Raw genomic sequence first — 20,452 nt, 5'->3', positions numbered from 1 at the left:
TTCATCAAGATCAACTAGAGAGCAGATGTCAGGACTGAGTGGCCGTGGTACCCGGGGCGGTGGGGCAGGCAGGGAGCCCGAACTGAAGCCGGAGAGCCCGACCACAGCCATCCTCGCGCTCCCCCTGCCGGCCGCCCCACAGCACGGCCCTACAAGGCCCAGGGAGGTCAGAAATGTGAACTGGGAGGAGAGGCTGGGACCTGCTGGGGCACACTGACCCACTGACCGTGCTTCTCCGGGTCTCTCAGAGCTTGGGTGAGGCCAGCCACTCCCCAGTATTGAAATCATTCATTCATTCGTTCAAAAATACCGGTCCGTTATAATAGCCACTCCTTTGATTACACCTTCAGGTAGTTTTCTCTTCTCTCACCTGATCATTTTCTTTCGTTTTTAAGATTTATTTTTTTGATGTGGATTATTTTTAAAGTCTTTATTGAATTTGTTACAATATTGCTTCTGTTTTGGCTTTTTGGCCGCCAGGCATGTGGGATCTTAGCTCCCTGACCAGGGATGAAACCCGCACCCCCTGCATTGGAAGGCCAAGTCTTAACCACAGGACTGCCAGGGAAGTCCCTCACCTCCTTGTTTTTTGCCTGGCAAAACCCCAAACCTGGTTAAACCCCTCTCTCCACCTACTTTTCTCCTGCACCCAGGCCGCCATACAGTGCAGGGGAAAAGAAAGACAGTCATGCCCACCAGCTGTGCCTGAAATTCATGGTCTCAAGTGGGCCCTTAAGGTTGCCTGCTAGCCTCTATTTCCCTAACTTCTCTCTACCTTTTCCTCTCTCGTTCTTACTTTTAGAGTTTGCTTTCTATTTCACTGAGAAAATAATAGCAGTCAGGGAAGATAGTTCCACATGCTCCCACCACATCTTCCTACCTGTTTGCATCTCTGCCCACATACTGGGCCTTCCATTACTATGGATGAGCTGTCTGTGAGCCTATCTAATGCCAGTCCTTCCATTTGGGCAGTAGTTGCCAATCCCCCTACTACTAACCTATGTCTCTCCAGCAATTCCCTCCTCTTTCCTGGATCATCAGTTTCCCTGCTTTACTGGTTCATTCCTATCAGCATACAAACATGCTGTAATATTTTTCATCCTGCAAACAACACTCATGACCCTACATCCCTCTAGAGCTTCCTCCCCATTTCACTCTCACTTTTATAGCATAAAGCCTCAAACAACTTGTCTATACTTGCCATCTCCAGTCTTCCTCCCACTCTGTCTTGAATCCTGTCCAATCAGCTGATTCCTACACTGGCCAACCAAAACCTCTTGTCAAGATCATTGTGAGGGACTTCCCTGGCAGTCCAGTGCTTAAGACTTTGCCTTCCAATGCAGGGGTTGCAGGTTTGATCCCTGGTCGGGGAGCTAGGAACCCACATGCCTCACGGTCAAAAAAACCAAAACATAAAAAACAGAAGCAGTGTTATAACAAGTTCAATAATGACTTTAAAAATGGTCCACATAAAAAGAAATCTTAAAAAAAAAAAGATCGTCATGAGCTCCACGGTGTTAAATCTAATAGCCAATTTTTAGGCCTCATTTTCTTTGTGTAAATGAGAAGACATATATACAACTGTAAAGTGCTTCATAAATGTGAGACATTACCATTATCATGTATCAATATACTTTTTTTAAATAAATTTATTTTATTTTTGCCTGCGTTGGGTCTTCGTTGCTGCACGCGGGCTTTCTCTAGTTGCGGTGAGTAGGGGCTACTCTTCGTTGTGGTGCGCGGGCTTCTCATTGCAGTGGCTTCTCTTGTTGCAGAGCATGGGCTCTAGGCACGTGGGCTTCAGTAGTTGTGGCACATGGGCTTCGTAGTTGTGGCTCGTGGGCTCTAGAGCACAGGCTCAGTAGTTGTGGCACACGGGCTTAGTTGCTCCGTGGCATGTGGGATCTTCCCAGACCAGGGTTCGAACCTGTGTCCCCTGCATTGGCAGGCGGATTCTTAACCACTGCGCCACCAAGGAAGTCCTCAATATACTTTTTTAAATGGATGAATGTCCGCTGCTACAAAGATACTTCCGTTCTTCCCCTCTCTCCCCATACCCAGCCTGTTTATGAAATTTTTCAAGCCCAAGTGTGGAGATTTCTATGTGTCCCTGCTCTGGCAGCCAGCATCCAGAAGGGTCCGAGACAGCATCCTTTTTCATCCTCTTCCAAGACACCAACAAACATCTGTATGTGATGAAAACAATGACCACTGTCTGGGGCTGTGCAGTCATAGAGTTTGTCAATCTCTCCATTGCCTAAGGTCAGAAGTGAGAATAACCACGGTCTCACCTGCTGAATTGTTGTAATAATGTGAAGTAGTATGTAGTATTTTACTTCCCCACTATAAACTGTATGAGGAGAAGGACTGGGGTGGTTTGGGGAGAAGAGGATAGGACAGGTCAGTGCACTCCAAGAAGAGAACAGAAGAGAAGGGCAGCCCTGTTACGTATAAATGTGTCATCAGACAACCATTTGAAAGTGTGGGGGAAAATGGTATATGAGCTATTATAGGGCTCCATGTTAATTTCAAAAGAAGCATTTGACAGAGTGAAGCTCATTTTCAACCACCCTTCTTTTCTTGACTTCACCAGGTTTCACCTTCTTGCAGTCTAGAAAGATACCTCTCCGTATCTGAGCCCTCAGAGCTCCCTCTGATTCAGGGGCCAACTGAGAGAGCCCTCTGTGGTGGGATCAGGGACCTGGAACCCTCCCCTGCCCTTCATCCCAGGCACTACCGTTTTGTGAATTCAAATCATTAGGGTTCAAGCGAGCTCATAGCAATGACCACAGCCACACTAAACAGGTGTTATTAAAAGGAATTTAATAATCTTAATTAAAAACTCTTAACAGCGAATTCTGTCACAGGCCTTGGCAGCTGGAAGCAACTCCAGGGGCGCGCCCCTCTGGGATGTGGTCGAGCCACAGTCTTGAACATGGGGCTCACCACTGCCGCATGGCGTGGTGCTACCTGGAAGTTACTTCAATACAATATCAAAGATCCACGAGGGTTTTTTTTAAAAAAAGTTTTAAATATATTAGACTCTCTTGATTGCCATTTTTACACAAAGCTGCTGATACAGTATACAGAGTTTTAACTTTTTTTTTTCACATAAAATACATTTTTCTTAAATGTTCTCTGTACATCAGTGGCTTCTGGTCTGGTGAATTATTGCGGAGGGCTGTGGGTCTACAGACTTTTCCTGGGTGCACAGAGCCAGGCCCCGCACTGTGGCACTTGCAATGCCCATGGGAAGCAGGCCCTCCGGCCAACTGGCCAACAAGAGACTGTCGAGGAAAGCTTCTAGCAGAGGCGGTCACTTCTGCGGAGTCACCCACTGACCACATGACTCTTTGCTCTTATGTGCCCTGGGGGAGGGGAGGCTGTCCCCAAGCCACAATAGCAAGAGTTAAATACAGTCCTTCTGGGCATCCCGTAAGGAGCGCCCTTCTGGAAAGTGTCCCAGTATTCTGCTCTGGGAAAGCAAGTGGAAGGGAGAACTCAAGATCAAAAGATATCTGACACCCACAACCAAAATGGTCTCATGTTATTACAAGGCCAGCAAACTGGTGGGTAGGACAGGGGACACAGCTTTGTTAACTTTTCTAAGCCTATTGAAATTGATCAAACAGTACAGAGCAGTTTCACCAATGCTGCATATTTGATGGAGAACTACATCCTGAAGTCTCAGAAGACCTGGGCTTAGGGTACACTCAACTTCCTGGAGCTACTCTCAGGCCAGAAACTCACTCTCTGGTGATAGCCACCAATTTTCAGTTGTTTGGGGCATAAGGTGGGAGCAAGGGCGAGAGCTCAGAGGGAGCCATGTGGCACAGGCTTTAGAAGTAGCCTCCTTTCATCTGCCAGGAACTGCTACCAGACCTGGGTCTAAGCGGGAGCTGGGCATCTGGTCGACCTTGCCAGCTTTCTCCCTGCTCCTTGATCCACGCCTGCCAGGAATAGAGGCAGACTCATGAGGAAAGTTTTCGATATTAAAGGAGAAGCTCCTTTTCCTCCCAATATCCGTTGGTGGGGCAGGACTAGGTAATAAATGAGCAAAAATGAGGAAGAGACAATGAGCTTAAGAACCTGAGATGCATTTGGCAACAAGTTCCAGACTCCTTGTTCTTCTAGACACTGACTTCAAACTGGTATTATACAGTGGCTGAAAGATGCTGGCCTAAAGGCAGTTATCCTTGAAAGTCCCAGGTGGACTTGGGATGGTATCTGCCTGGAACCCAAGATCCAGCATCTCCATTTAGTGGCAAATGTTATCCAGGGGTGGTGATGTCAGCAGCTTCCCAGCTAAAGAAATTCATACGCTAGGGATTCTCGGAGCAGAAAAGCAAAGGGTTGCTGGACTAGGATGCAGCCTTTCTGTCTCAGGTGAACTGAATGGGGCTGTTGATGCTCATGACCATGAGGATGGTCATGACCATCATCAAAGGATGAGACCTCACTCTCTCATTCCTCCTTTATCCCTGGAACCTAATACAGTGCCTGGTGAGTCACAGCTACTCAATAAACTACATGAGTGAATAAATGAATGACCTTGGCCCCTGCTTGTCCCTCGACACCAAGGAGACCCACAGGGAAAGTTCCCCCAGGTACTTGAAGGGAATGGTTTATCCCCGACTGAAAACACGCGCTAAAGCCCAAGAGTCTGCAGTTGGCTCCTGTCAGGGGATCAGCTGGGAGTCCCAGCCTTCTGGGTGGGAGAGGAACGGCCCAGGAGGCAGGAAGCAAAGGAGGAAGGAGGGAACAGCCAGAAGGGCTCAGAGCGGGCAATAAATACCTTCAGTCTCTGGCCCCTGAGCAAACAGATCTGAAAACGTACACAGCTCTCTCCTAGGAGCGTGTGTCTTCCCTCAGCACCTCCCAGCTTGCAGCTCAAGTGGGCTCAAGAGGAATTTCAGTGTCAGTCTGATCTGAACACTATTTTAAAGCCTAAAAGGCATGTGTGTTTTGAATCATCCCTGCCCTGCTCCAGCCATAGGATGAGATGATGGAGAGTCAGCCCCAGACCCCAGGGATGTGGCAGGTGTCACGCACACCTGTCTGAAGTCGCCTGAACTGCCTTTCCACCCTGGACTGGATCCGTCCTGGAGCTGGGGTGCGAGTGGCCTGGTGCTGTGACTCTCCCTGCATCCAGGAGCACTGTTCTCTGACCCAGCTGCCCTGCTCCTGGTAAAGCATCAGCGAGGCCCTTGGGATCCAGCTCTGCCTCTGGGCTATGGGAGCCATGGCGACCACAGTGGAGGACTGGGACAAACAGCAGACCTCATTACTAGGACTGTGGCACAAGGGGGCTCCTCCAGCCCCAGCCTCTGGCCCAGATGTCCTTCGGTGAGAATTTCTCATAAGCTCAGAAAGAAAAGGGTTAAAGGAAACCCAGATTTGCCCCCCAAATTCCAGAATCTGGACCTCAGGGGCCCCTTCAGAGCTCTAAAGAGGTAGTTTTAGACAAGTAAAGGGTGCACAGAGCAGGAAACAAACCTGCAGTTCGTTAGTTATACCAGAAGGTTTGGGCCGATTCCACGGACAGCGCCCAAATCGTGGGCAACAATTTCAAAGGGGCTCACGAGAGAATGCAGTGGAGAGGTGGCAGGCAGCCCGTCTCTCATAGGCTTCCCTCCGCAGCATCAGAAAGATTGGGGCTATGAAATAGTAGAGCTGGGGCAAGACCCAACTACAGCCCCACCACCGCTCTCCTGAATGCAGTGCAGGGTGTTGGACCATGTGCACCTTGGATTTTCAGCCTTGGGCTGTCACCACTCTGGCAGGAGCAGGATGGGAGCTCCTGGGCCAGACAGGAACTCACAAGGGCCAACTGGCAAACCCGTCTCACCAAGCATTCCAGAAAAAGCAAAGCTGGGCTGGGAGTGCTGAGCACTCTCTCTGGGAGAGGTAGGGGCCCCGGCAGCCCCCCACTGCTCACTCTGATGGCTTCGTCTGAGGAGGGCCGGCTGAGACAGGCTGGACCGAAATCAGCCAAATATTCACAAAGGTTGGCCAGGGCGCTGGGCTCTGTCATGGTTACCAGAGATGTCTGCAGAAATTAACAACATGAATTCGCCTCTCTCCCTGGAAAAGCCCTTCCAACTGAAGTTTCTCGCTTAGCTTCATTTGTCCAACACCAGTCAGTAAAACCTAGTGATCGTGATACTGTTCAGGAAAGAAAACTAATTCAGTGGACCCCCTTCCCAACCTGAAGCTTTGTAGCCTAAAAGAATTCTTTCATCAAATGCACTTTTGGAAACACCACCTTTGTTCTCTCTCCCCTCCATCTTTTGATGCTTCCACCCAAGAGCAAAATATGATTTGGATTATTCCAGGATTGGAATAGCCAGGTTTTCCACCTTGGCCCCTGGGCACTCACACAGCTGGCACTTGGCACAAGCAAGGCTGTGGGGAGCAGGCCTACGCCCGTGTCATCCACCCCACGTGGGCGCATAGCTCCCTCTGGACGCAGAGAGGACCTCCTGTTCCTGCCGGATGTGGATGATGATAGCAAAACCTGGTAGGGCTCTGGGCAGGCTGACAGGTATCAGCTTAGCAGGCCTCCTCCCCTGCTAAAGCCATGTTGGCAGTGGCGACAAAACTCTGAGTCTTAACTTCAGTCCTCTTGGGAAGAGCCCACAAATTCTCAGTCCCACCTGCTTCCCATGAGCCCAGCTGTGTCATCCCTACACATGTTGATTGTGTGTGTGTGTGTGTGTGTGTGTGTGTGTGTATTGATATGTCACATGTGAGTACTGGTCCAGAGAAGCCTTTACCAACAACAGAACTGGAATCCCAGCCCGCGCTCCCGAAATCTGACAGCAGGATGAGTCAGGAAGCCACTATGGGCCTTGTGTTTGATGGCAGACAGTGCGGCAAGAAGCAGAACCGTGGGAAGTGGTGATGCTATGGGCAGCTGGCTGAGAGGTGAGGTTAGCGTTCCTCTGGGAAGCAGAGCCCACCTCTCCCCAGCTGCCCTCTGAAGCCTCCCCAGCCAGGGCTGCTGGGCTGGCCTGGATTCCAGGGACCCTCTCCCCAGAGCATCCCTCCCCTCCATCCCTCAGGGACTAGGAGATGCGGCAGCAGCCGTGGACCTTCTCCTCCATTTCCTCCATGGGGGCCTTGAACTTCAAGAGTGGGGGGTCTCCACTGGTGACCGTGTAATACACCGAGGTCCCATTGCTGCTGTACGGGGAAGTTCTGCCTCCGATCAAAGGGGCCTTGCCTTCGCTGCCGCCCTCACCCGTCCTGCCCATGCCGCTACCCAGATGGGTGCTCAGGAAGGGGTGGCTGAGCAGCTTGGCAGCAGCCCGCTGCCGCTTCAGCTCCAGAAGCGTCTGGGGGCTCTGTTCCTTGTAGCCACTCCAGGGCGGGGTGGCATCAGCCATGCCAGGGTTGCCATAGGCCATGTTGTAGTCCGGCACCTCATGCACTTTCCAGACGTCCCCGTTGGACAGCGCATACTGGTAGGTGCTGACCGGAGCCCGGAGGCCGTTCTCAACAGGCACGTCCATTTCACTTCGTGGGATCTTGGTAGGAAACTCGGAGAGCAGCACGGGCTTCTCCAGCCTGGGGTTCTTGAGGGTGAGAAGGACAACGTTACCAGCTGGCTGGAAGATCTGAACCCATACCCCACTTGTGCCTCTGCTGAAAGCATGATTGTTTGGGCCTGTCCTCATCCGTTTTCCCTACCTGGGTAATAAGACTTCTATTTTCCTTTGGGGAACTCACCAATCTATGGGTTTTGATAGAGCTGACCAACTCTCACCTTTGCTCCCAGCAAAAGACCATGACCCCAGGCCTGGCCAATCAATAAACTCCCTACAGGAATTGGTTCAGGGGTGGGTTCCTGACTGAAATTGATTCAGTGAAACTCAACCCTGGGACTTGTGCTAGAAAAGTTGGGAAAGAGCAGATCTATTTCTGTAGGAACTACGCTGGTAAGAATGATGTACTGCGGAGATACAATTTCAAAGGGTCTACTTGGCTGTGAAGCTGGCACTAAGGAAGACTGAGAGAGAGACAGAGACTGAGAGAGAGAGACTGCGTCCTGATGATACATTTTGAGCCCCTGGATCCACTTGGTCCCAGACTTTCCAGTTACATAAGCCAATGCATCTCTTTTTTGTGTAAGTCGATTTTAGTTGGGTCACTTGTAATCCTTCCTCTTAGCCCCTGGTATATCTCCACTACAAATGGAAGATGCTCTTACCCAGAGATCTTTCATACCTAGAAATCCCTGGGTAATAAGAGCTTTAAAAGTAGCTGCAGCCTATGGGCTGCCCTGGTGGCGCAGTGGTTGGGAGTCCGCCTGCCGATGCAGGGAACACAGGTTCGTGCCCCGGTCTGGGAGGATCCCGCGTGCTGCGGAGTGGCTGGGCCTGTGGTCCGTGGCCGCCGGGCCTGCGCGTCTGGGGCCGCAGCGGTGGGAGGCCCGCGTACCACATAAAAAATAAAAAAAGTAGCTGCAGCCTAGAAACTATGACTAAAAGGTAGATTCATCTGACAGTGACGAAAATATAAAGCATAGCAAAAATCAAAGTCAAAAGACACATGAAAAACTAGAAATATATTTACAACCTATAAGAGAAAAGGGACTAATTTCCAAATGTATAAAGAGTTCTTAAAAGTCCATTTGAAAAAGCCCAACTACCCAACAGAAAAAACAGGCAAAGGACATTAATATTCAGATCACAGCAAAATGTAGATCTATATAGCATATAAATATAGGAAAAATTTTCAATCTCACAAATAGTTAATGACATAAAAATTTAAACAACAAAATATCATTTTCACCCATCACATTGACAAATTTTTAAAAAATATTTATTTATTTATTATTTATTTATTTTTGGCTGCGTCGGGTCTTTGTTGTGGTACGCGGGCTCGGTAGTTGTGGCGCACGGGCTTAGTTGCACGGATCCTGACCAGGGATCGAACCTCTGTCCCGTGCATTAGAAGGTGGATTCTTAACCACTGGACCATCATGGAAGTCCCAACACATTTTTTTTTTTGGTTGGCGGGGAAGCGTACTGAGTGGCTTGTGGAATCTCAGTTCCCTGACCAGGGATCAAACCTGGGCCTTCAGCAGTGAAAGCACAGAGTCCTAACCACTGGACTGCCAGAGAATTCCTGACAAATATTTTTAAAGTTTGTTATTATTCAGTGCTTGCAGGGATGTGGGAAGTAGACAGGAGTGTCAACTGCCACAACTTCTTTGGAGGGCAATGTCACACCATCCACAAAAAAAATTTTTTTTTAAGAAAAATATATACTTTGCACAAGCATGCCCATTTCTAGGACTTTGTTTCACAGATAGATTCCCTCAGGGGAGCATGAAAACCGTCATTAGGCAGGTGGGAAATTATGGCAAGTACTTGTATTAGACTGTTCTGGAGCTGGTAGGAAAAAATGAAGGAAGTCTCTATGTGCTGACTTGTGATTCCAAGAATCTGATTTCTTGGAAAGATCTCCAAGAAATATATAATTAGATTAAAATATGGTAAGGAGAGGGATGCTTCCCATAGCAAGTTTCCATTTATGTGTGTGTTTCTTCTGTTTCTTCAGTGGCTTCTTCTGAACTATGCAGGCAAACTGATGACAAATGGGATGGGAGGATGCAGATTCTTGATGGTCTAAATCAGTGCTTCTCATACTTTCATGTGCATATGAGTCACCTGGGGGTCTTGTGAAAATGTATATTCTGATTCACTAGGTCTGGGTTGGGACCCAAATTTCAGCATTTCTAACACGTTCCTGCGAATAATTTGAGCAGCAGGGATGGAAGACACTCGTTCTCAGCCTTGAGTGCATATTGGAATCATCTGGGAGATTTTAAACACATGCAATGCCGAACTGAAAAGCAACATGCTGTGTGATTCAATCAACATACTGTATGATTTTGGAAAAGGCAAAACTTTGGAGACGGTAAAAAGATCAGTGATTGCCTGGGGTTGGGAAGGGATGAATAGGGAGCATCAGGGATTTTTAGGGCAATGAAAATATTCTGTATGACACTTTAATGATGGACACATGACATCATATATTTGTTAAAATCCATAGAACGTACAACCAGAAAAGTGAACCCTAATGGAAACTATGGACTTTAGTTAATATAATGTATCAATACTGGCTCATCAATGATAACGTGTATACTACACTAAAGCAAGAGGTTAATAATAGTGGAAGCAGGGGGGCATGATAACGAGGGTATATTGGAACTGTCTGTACTTCCCACTTCTTTTTCTTTTTTTTTTTTTGGCTGTATCGCAGCGTGTAGGATCTTAGTTACCCGACCGGGGATCAAACCCATACCCCTGCAGTGGAAGCGTGGAGTCTTAACCATTGGACCACCAGGGAATTCCCCCCACTTATTTATCTGTAAACCTAAAACTAGTCAAAAAGTAAATAAATACATAAAGTCTATTCATTAAATAGATAAATAGGGACTTCCCTGGTGGCGCAGTGGTTAAGAATCCGCCTGCCAATGCAGGTGACAAGCGTTCAATCTCTGGTCCAGGAGGATCCCACATGCCACAGAGCAACTAAGCCCGTGCACCACAACTACTGAGCCTGCGCTCTAGAGCCTGCGAGCCACAACTACTGAGCCTGCGTGCCACAACTACTGAAGCCCACGTGCCCGTGCTCCACAACAAGAGAAGCCACCGCAATGAGAAGCCCGCGCACTGCAGCCAAGAGTAGCCCCTGCTCGCCGCAACTAGAGGAAGCCCGTGTGCAACCATGAAGACCCAATGCGGCCAAAGATTAATTAATTAATTAATACAATGCCTGAGCCCCAAGCCTGGAGATTCTGATTTAATCAGTTGGGACTGCAGCCTGGACATCAGGTTTTTTCAAAACAAAAACAAAACACCACCCCAAGGTGATTTTCTTTTACAGTTAAGATTGTGAGCCACTGGTTGAAGAGACGGGGTTGTCTTATTACTGCTGTGCCTGCTATCAGTGAATCAGCTCTGCCAAAACTATGTACCCAGGCCAGCCGTGGGGGTTAACAGCACAGAGCCTTGGCAGAAACCTGACTTGGGAGTCAGGCTGAGCAAATACTCCCTTAGATCAGTGGTTCTCAAATTCATGCATGCATCATAATCCTTTGGAGGGCTGGTTAAAACAGAGAGTGCTGGGCCTCAGCCCCAGAGATTATGATTTGGTACATCTGGGGTGGGGCCTGAGAATCTGCATTTCTAACAAGTTCCCAGGTGACACTGACACTGCTGGTCCAGGGACCACACTTTGAGAATCCCTACCTTATAGACTATTACGTCCTTGACAGCACCTAAGGCCTTGAAAGGTAGTAGGAACAAAAAAGGAAGGAGCTTTGAGCTTTGCAGCTGTATCCTGTGATCTCCTTGTTCCCTCTGGGGCTGGGACAGGGACCCTGGACCCTGACAGTTTCCCTGGGACAGGACTTCTGAGCACCTGGGAGAGGACTGCCTGCTTCTGGCTATGCCATCTCTGTACCCTGTCTTCTCCTCCCTGGTCTGAAACCCCAGCCCCTGAGGCCAAGTGGCCCATCTGATTGCTTTCACTCAACTCCAAACGAACTGGAGCCTTGATGAGGAATCTCCAGAAATTAACAACAACAAACTCAGACCTAACTCAGGCTGGTCTCCAGCATCCCTGTCCCCCCACCCTTTCCCTACAGGGCTAATGGTTTATGAAACTCTACATCAATGAGCACTTCTGAGAGAATCCTGGGGCCTGTGAGATCCGAATAGACACACAGAAAGGAGCAGGCGTGGAGAGGGAAACCCCTGAGGGTTTCTTGAAGAATCTCAGTCTCTCTTATGAATCAATCAGGAAAAGATAAACAGCCCAATAAAAAAGGGCTAAAGAAGAGACGAAGCACAAAGCGATAACCAGTTGGCCAATAAGCACAAGAAAAGGTTCAACATCATCCACCATCAGGGAAAAACAAACTAAAAATTTGAGCTACACAGCAACCCCACTGGGACGGCTCACACGCAAAGAACTAACTAACCCAACAGCTGGCAAGAAAGGCGCCTTCACTGCTGAAGGGAGAGCAGACAGGTACAACTGCTCCGGAAAACTGCTTGGCAGGATCTCTGAAAGGTACATATCGCCTACCCCGTGACTCATACCGCATTCCTTGGTAAATACCCTACAGAAAACAGCACTTGTGTCCATCAAAAGACACACACAAGGATGTCCGGAGCAGCTTTATTCAAAATAGCCCAGGCTGGAAACAACCCAAATGTCCACCAACAGACGAATGGACACATAAATTGTAGACTATGTAAATAATAGAATTTACAGGGCAATGAAAAAGAATGAACTGCTGCTGAATGCCACCACGTGGAGGAATCTCGGAGACACAAAGAAACCAAACACAGGGCTTCCCTGGTGGCGCAGTGGTTGAGAGTCCGCCTGCCGATGCAGGGGACGCGGGTTCGTGCCCCGGTCCGGGAAGATCCCACATGCCGCGGAGCGGCTGCGCCCGTGAGCCATGGCCGCTGAGCCTGCGCGTCCGGAGCCTGTGCTCCGCAACGGGAGAGGCCACAACAGGGAGAGGCCCGCGTACCATCCCCCCCAAAAAAGAAACCAAACACAAAGGACCATAGACTGCCTGGGTCCATTCATATGCAGATGCAGGTGCAAAACTAATCTTTAGTGCTCCAAGTTACATAGTGGCTACCTTTGGGGTGGGAGAAGTCCTTGGAAAAGAGAACATGGGAGCCTTCTGGGATGACAAAAATGCTCTATACTTTCATTGGAAGGTATGTGTTTGTAAGTTTATTGAAAAATTCATTTAAGATTTGTGTACTTTACACAAGTTACACATGAATCACAAAGAAAAAATAATTAAAGCATAGCTGGGAGGCATTTGAAATGTGATTCGATTTTGATCTACAACTCTTTTCTCTCCCAACCTCCAAGCTTAGGGAAGAAGGAAGACAAAAGCTCCACGTGTGCCGGCTCCATCCCAGCCAGTGCTTTGATGGGGATTCTCCTGCCTTCTCTCCAGCTGGCAAGACAAGCCCTCATGTGACCTCCCTGTTCGCGCAGGGAAGCAGGGCCCCACTGAGACATTTTGCATCCCTCCAAAGCAACACTTGCTAGAAATGTTTTCAACTGCTCATCGTGTAATGGAAGAACCACAAAGGCAGACCCCTACTGGTATGGTCAGCCTCTTCCTTCTTGTCCCCAGCATTTCTGCTCTGGTCCCAAACCTGCTCACTCCTCTCAGCAAGGCTGCAGCCATGCATGGACCTGAGTGTATCGGTACTGAGTCGAACAGTGTCCCCCCAAAACTCATACCCACCCCACATCTCTGAGTGTAACCTTATTTGGAAGTAGGGTCTTTGCAGGTGTAATCAGTTAAATTAAGATGAGGTCACACTGGATGAGACCTAGAGGGGTGGGATAGGGAGGGTGGGAGGGAGACACAAGAGGGAGGGGATATGGGGATATATGTATACGTATAGCGGATTCACTTTGTTATACAGCAGAAACTAACACAACGTTGTAAAGCAATTATACTCCAATAAAGATGTTAGGAAAAAAAAAAAAAGATGAGGTCATACTGGATGAGGGTGGGCCCTCATCCAATGACTGGTATCTTTCTAAGAGAAAACAGAGATACACACACATATACAAGGAAGGCCATGTCAAGACAGAGGCAGTGACTGGAGGCCTGCTAGCAAAAAGCCAAGGAAGGCCTGAGCCGTCAAAAGCTAGGAGAGAGGCGTGGAACAGATTTCCCTTCTGAGACCCCAGACACCTTGCCAACCCTGTTGACACCTTGATTTTTAGACCTCTGGCCTCCAGAACTGGGAGAGAATACACTTCTGTTGCTTCAAGCCACCAAGTTTGCAGTCTTTTGTTACAGCAGCTCTCAGAAACTAATACAGCATCCTCTTAGGAAAGTGGTTGAATGCCCAGACCATTGGCTCCTCCTGGAGCCGGCTTCTTAGATGTCCTGCCAGCCCCTTACTATTTTTCAAAAATTTTCTTCCAACCTGATGTCTCAACACAATTCTCAACATCTTGTTATATTTCCCCCGAAGAAGTTGTAGTGCCCTCTCTCCCAGGGTGGCTGCCCTACTAAATCTCTCTTCTGGGCAGCTCAGAACTAAATCTCTCTTCTGCTGGAGCCCAAGCAGGCACATGGTGATCACTCACTCCCTGGCAATTATGAGTCCCTACTGTGTGCAGGTCTCCCAGCTCTGACACGAACACACCCTACGCTTGCCCCATTAACCACGGTAGCTGCCCACATCAGACAGGATCCAGCTAGTTTAAGGGCACTGGCCAGCTGACCTCCCTCTGAAGGCTCTGAGATGAAGAGGCAACACCAGGCTGAGGCCCTGTCCCCCTCCCACGGCAGTGACCAAGACGGGGGCCAGGCAGGAGGCAGGCACTCACCGGGTCCTTATTCTCTTGGTCTGTCCTGGTCTCCCTGATGTCCCCATTGTAGGTGGAGGTCCGCTGATCGTCGGCTGCGCTCCTCTGCTGCCATAGTATGGCCTCTCCCTCATACTCCTTCCTGTACAGGTTGGTTCTGTCCGACAGGCTGGCTCGACGCACCACCTTCCTAAGGGGAGTGGGGGTGGGGGGATGCTGAGAGGCTGCATCCAGGCGCCATGGGTGGGGGCATCCTCGGGCGCCCCGGCTGCCCTGCCCCTGACTCACCCGCGGCTGCCCGCACTGGACGTTCTCCGGCTCAAGGATGACTTGTGCCTCAACTGCGACTTCATGATCACGTCGTGCTTGTGTTTTAGCTCCAACAGCAGTACCTTGAACTCTTCCTCTTCACACAGGTCTGAAGGGGCAAAGGAGCCCATGGTGGGGGATAGTGCAGGGGGCTGTGGCCCCTGAGGGCCCTCCAGACCAGAGGAGCTGCCACGCCAACCCACTGAAAACTCCCAGCATCTTTTGGGACATGGGAGGAGGGGAGAAAACATTGCCAGCCTTATTTCCTGGGCTATGACTCAATCCTTAGAGGAGTGTAAGAAGAGGAAACCCACGTCCCATGTACAGTCCCAATTCCCAGTTATGACCGAAGGATTCAGACACCTTTGATAGCTTCCAAGAGGAGTCATTAATTCCCCACAAAAAGTATCAAGAGAAACAAGCAGGTACCCCATGTAGCCCAAGCAAGAACTTATGAAAAGATGTTGAAATCATACATCCCTACCCACTCAATCCACCTCATCCTTTTGTTCAGCCGTCTACCTATTCGCTGAACCAGTCATCCATCCATAGACTCATCCTCTACCCACCCATCCTCTTATTCATTCATACATACATTCATCCACTTATCCATCCATCCATCCATCCATCTACCACCCATTAATTTATTCATTCATCCAACTATCCATCCACACACCAACCCACCGTCTATCCAACCATATATTTAACCATTTATCCTCTATTCATCAAAAAATCGATGAATGCTTATGTATGTACCAAGTGTTGTCCTGAACTTACCTATTGGCATCTCATCCATGGACGTCCTAGCACTGAGACTGGCCCCATGGGACACTAATAGCTCTGCCATCTGCATCTGAAACACAGGGAGAAGCCAAGGTTCCCCCCTGCCCAGGGCTCAGAAAGCCTAAGAGGTGGAGAGAGTGTTCAAAGCTTCTTAGGATGTGATCCAAAGAATGGTGGGGCAAAGCTGACTCCCAGGGAAGGCTCTGCCCCCTAAAGCCAGGAATCCCGGCAAATGCAATTGGCTTGACACCTCCTCCAGCATGTCTGGGCCATACCAAGGGACAGAAGAAGGAGTCAGCTATAACTCCAGAGCTGTCAGGTGTTTAAAGAGGAATGGTGAAAGCCACCGAGATTTCTATCTGGGAGACAAATGGAGAAACTATTCAAGGCAGAAATGTGGGGAATTTTCCAGCAAATTGGATTGTCGTCTTGTTAGGACACAACTCGTCAATCATTTCTGCAAACTCCCTAGGTCTTTTCATATCCCACATACCAGCCGTAGCCAACACCCTAAGTGGGTCTTGTGTTCTTTTGAACCAACTTCCAGCCCAAAGGACAGCAGGTTGACCCTGTGATGGCCTCCTTCACAGCCCTGTGGGTGACAACTACCTGTCCCCAGAAGGCAGCCGCGTGCAGGGGTTCCCAGCCATCCCAGTCCTTCACATCCACGCGCACCCCGTGGTCCAGGAGGAGCTCGGCTGCCCGCAGGTATCCATTGGCTCCAGCTATGTGCAACTGAAGGAGAAGAAAGACGTGAGCATTCCACATGGGGCTGGTCCCTCATTTGGAGGCAGGAGTGCCCGTTCCCTGACCCAAGTCCCAGATCATACTTGGGGCCAGCAGAATGGAATAGAATGCGGTGGAAATACCAGCCATGTTACAGAGCATTAGTAAGTCTGCAACATGGAACTAGAAGGTAAGGCAGACAGGCGAGCCTTTCTCCCGTCTTCAAGCCCTATAGTTAAGGTAACAGCATTTACTGAGTCCCTACTCTGCATCGAGCCCTGTAGAAGGGGTCTCAGAGGTCCAATAGGGTGGTTTTAAAGTATGTCTACAAATTCTTTGACACATCTCTCTTTAAAAGATGAAGCTTAGGGAATTCCCTGTGGTCCAGTGGTTAGGACTCCACGCTTTCACTGCCAAGGGCCTGGGTTCAATCCCTGGTCGGGGAACTAAGATCCCACAAGCCACGCAGTGCAGCCAAAAATAAAATTTTAAAAATTAAAAAAAAAACAAGATGAAGCTTAATGCCTCCCTCCTTGAATGTGGGCCAGAACAAGTGACTCACTTCAAACAAATAGGATGTGGCGAAGTGGTGGTGTGTGATTTCTGAGATTATAAAAGTCATTGCTGCTTCCACCTTAGGCTCTCTTGCATCAGTCACTCTAGAGGGAGGCAGCCATCATGTTGTGAGGACCCTTAAGCAGCCCTAAGGAGAGAGCCTAAGAGATGAGAAACTGAGACCTCCTGCCGACAGCCAGTGTTAACTTGCAGCCGTGTGAGTGTGCCACTTTGGAAGTGAGTCCTCCAGCCCCGGTCAAGCCTTCAGATGACTGCATCCCTGGCTGACATCTTGACTGTAACCTCATGAGAGACTCCATGCCAGGGCCACCCAGCTAAGCTGCTCCCAATTCCCTGACCCACAGAAATGATGTGAGATAATAAATATTTATTGTTGTTTTGAGATGTTACATATTGTGTTAGTATGTTATGCAGCAATAGATACCCAATACATCCAATAAGGGAAAGCTCATGTTGAGGCCCCATCTCTCTTACCTGGCACCATTTAAGGCCTCTGGTGATGGATACCACCTTGCAGACCTCAGTTGTCCACTTGCCCAATCTCCCAGAAAATACATAAAGTACTTAGCACGTGACGAACCCTCAGTAAGTGATGAACATCCTTAGAGAGCCATAAGTGATGACAAGATGCACTGTGGGAATGGATGGAGGAGCGAGAAGGAGACGAGGCAAAGAGAAACCAAATGCCCAGACAAGGTGGGAGACAGGTGAGAGCCCAAGGAGGCCAGCAGAAGCCAGGCTGGGAGGAAATCAGAGGGCTCTCGGGGGGGCCAAGGTCTGGGGCAACAGAGCCCCAGCCAGTGGGACAGGGAAAGCATGGCCTTCAGAACAGAGCCCTGATGGCCAGATGCTGCATCATCCTGGGGTCAGGTTGCTGTAAGGTTCTGGCAAATAGAGGTTTTCCTTTATTTTTTAATTTGTAGAAAAAACTCAGGGTGTGATCTGGTACAGGCACACGTGAAAGTTGGTATCATTTTCTGATTTATAAATATCTGCTGCTTGCCAGTGGTTGGGAATGACACACAGCTGGACAGCCAGACATTACAAGCTGTGGGGTCACATACATGGCTGGGAATAAAAAGGTATGACTGGGAGAGCAATATTGGTGGTTTTTTGTTTTATTAAAGTACAGTTGATTTACAATGCTTCAGGTGTACAGCAAAGTCATTCAATTATACATACGTACATATATATATATATATTCTTTTTCAGATTCTTCTCCATTATAGGTTATTGCAAGATATTGAATATAGTTCCCTGTGCTATACAGTAGATCCTTGTTGTTTATCTATTTTATATACAGTAGAGTGCTAATGTTAATAATAATAATGTGTTAATCATTAGCATCTATTGAGCATTTACAGACGCTGTGCTGAGCACCTACATGCAGAATCTCATTTAGTCCTCCCAACAATGCTTAAGGAAGGTACTATTCATCTCCCCACTTTACTGGGAAGACCTGAGACCTAGTATGTGCCCGGCCCATGTGGGTGAGCCACTTATGAGGCTAGCCCAAGCGGAGCAGACCCCTGTGTCTAGAGGACTGAGCCACAGACCCAGAGGAGCTCCAGCTACGGTGGGCAACTCCCTGATACAGCCTGGCCATGATTTCATACAGCGTTCATGCAGCAGTACTCGATCCAACTACCTGACTCTATCCTTGAGTTCTGGGCTGAGCAGGTGATCTGAGCAGGGACCTTGTTCATAGAAAAGGGCATGAGGTGCATTAACCTAAAAATGGAGCTACCATATGATACAGCAATTCCACTGCTGGGTATATATCCAAAGAAAATGAAAACACTAATTTGAAAAGATACATGCACCCCAGTGTTCATAGCAGCATTATTTACAATTGCCAAGATACGGAAGCAAACTAAGTGTCCATCAAAGATGAATGAATAAAGAAGGTGTGGTATATATAGACAATGGAATATTACTCAGCCATAAAAAAGAATGAAATTCTGCCATTTGCAGCCATGTGGATGGACCTAGAGGGTATTACACTTAAGTGACATAAGTCAGACAGAGAAAGACAAATATGTTATCACTTATATGTGGAATCTAAAAAATAAACAAATGAATGTATATAACAAAACAGAAACAGACTCACCAATATTGAGAGGGACGGGGGAGGGGCAAGATGGGGTAGAGGATTGAGAGATACAAACTATTATGTATAAAATAAATAAGCAACAAAGATATATTGTACAATACAGGGAATATTGGCTATTGCTTTGTCAGACCTTTAACTGGAGTATAATCTATAAAAATATTGAAACGCTATGTTATGCACCCAAAACTAATATAATATTGTAAATTAACTATAAAATAAATAAATAAATATTTTTTAAATTAAAAAAAAAAGAAAAGAAAAGGGCATGAGGCAGAGGGTAGGGCTCAGGAACAGGTAGGAGAAGCCCAGTTGTCACACCTGGGCCACCAGGTCAGGCCTGAGGGACAGTGAGGGAACTTGGCACTGCTGAGCTCTACCTGGTGAGCTGAAGATTCTGAAACCCCTGAGGCCTCACGATCACACAGACCACAAGCCTAGGGCAGGGCCCAGCCATGGGCAAGGTTGGGAGTGGTGGGGTGGGCTTCCAAGGCCACGCTCCAATTTTCAGTTTAGAGGCTGCAGAAGCAGACCTTCCGCAATACTGAGCTGTATCATGCTATGAGAGCCTATGAAGAAAGATCAAGAAGGTTTCCCAAGTCACTGACACTTGAGCTGAAAGGGTGAGTGGAGCTAACGAGGCAGATTAGAGAGAGAGAGAAGGTTCCATTGTTCTCCGTCTCCAGGGTCTAGTACCGCATGCGGCATAGAGGACGTCGATGGGTGGGTGAACCGATGGATGGATGGGTGAACCAGTGATGAATGGGTGCCTGGGGGTGTCTGGCCTCTGAAGTCAGGGAACCCAGAGGAGAGGCTGTTGCGGCAACGTCAGGGACAGCCAGCGAGGCAAGGCACTTGGGTGGGAGAGGGTACACTAAGGCAGGGGAGGGAACAGTGCAAAGCAAGATGGCCTGGGTGAGCAGATGAACAGGGTACCAGTCCTTAGGCAGGAGACATCACAGGAGGAGGCGGAAATAATGAACTCAGGATGGACACCTGGAGCTTGAGGTAAAGGAGAAACTTAGAGACAGAAGAGGCGAATGGCAGAGCCAAGCCTCCCACCCAGGGCTCCCGACTCCCAGCCCCAGCTTCTCAAAGCGGCTGAGCCCCGCTCTACTAACTTCTCACATTCCAGGGCCACCCCTGGCCCCAAGAGGTGGGGGAGGTCCAAAGCCATGGACAGGCCCCAACTGTATAGGCTTGGCCTCCACCGGCACTGGCCCAGTTCAGTTCTAGCTGGTCTGGGTTCTGGTCCTGACCCCCTCCCAGCCCAATCCAGCCTGGCCCCTCTCCTCACCAGTGTGGCACCCTGGGCATCTATCCAGTCAAGGTCCTGGCCGGCTGCAATCATACAGTGAATGTCCGAAATCATCTGCTGCTCAGGAGCTGCCCGCTTCTCATTGATTTTCTCTTGGGTGATGCCTGCAGTGGGGAAGGGGGCATTGAGTCAGCATTCCCAGGCAGAGAACCCAATGGGGAGGGGAGGGGGGGAAGATTGGGGAAGCATGACTCCTGTCCCCGAGGGTCTGCCAGTCAATGGGGTAGATAGATATGCTCAGAGATCAT

The 20,452-nt window shown here is 48.8% G+C and overlaps 1 protein-coding gene across 3 annotated transcripts in view; it reads right to left on the bottom strand.

The window, feature by feature from the left end:
- Positions 1-7,067: 7,067 nt before the first annotated feature.
- Positions 7,068-20,452, bottom strand: part of PPP1R16B (protein phosphatase 1 regulatory subunit 16B) — a gene marked incomplete at its 3' end in the record, with an annotated part of 98,859 nt that continues 85,474 nt past the window's right edge. For 2 of the 3 annotated variants that reach the window (XM_082857026.1, XM_082857025.1), the window contains 6 exons: positions 20,184-20,308; positions 16,084-16,209; positions 15,469-15,544; positions 14,671-14,800; positions 14,404-14,572; positions 7,068-7,577 (listed from right to left, as the gene is read on the bottom strand). In XM_082857026.1, coding sequence (XP_082713152.1) covers positions 7,068-7,577; positions 14,404-14,572; positions 14,671-14,800; positions 15,469-15,544; positions 16,084-16,209; positions 20,184-20,308 — 1,136 coding nt within the window. The remainder of the gene's footprint in view (positions 7,578-14,403; positions 14,573-14,670; positions 14,801-15,468; positions 15,545-16,083; positions 16,210-20,183; positions 20,309-20,452) is intronic. The other variant, XM_082857027.1, reaches the window with a different exon arrangement.

Source organism: Leucopleurus acutus (genome assembly GCF_964270905.1).
Source record: "Leucopleurus acutus genome assembly, chromosome: 16".
NCBI lineage: Eukaryota > Metazoa > Chordata > Mammalia > Artiodactyla > Delphinidae > Leucopleurus > Leucopleurus acutus.
The sequence above is the reverse complement of the archived record's forward strand: the minus strand, read 5'-3'. Positions and strand labels throughout refer to the sequence as shown.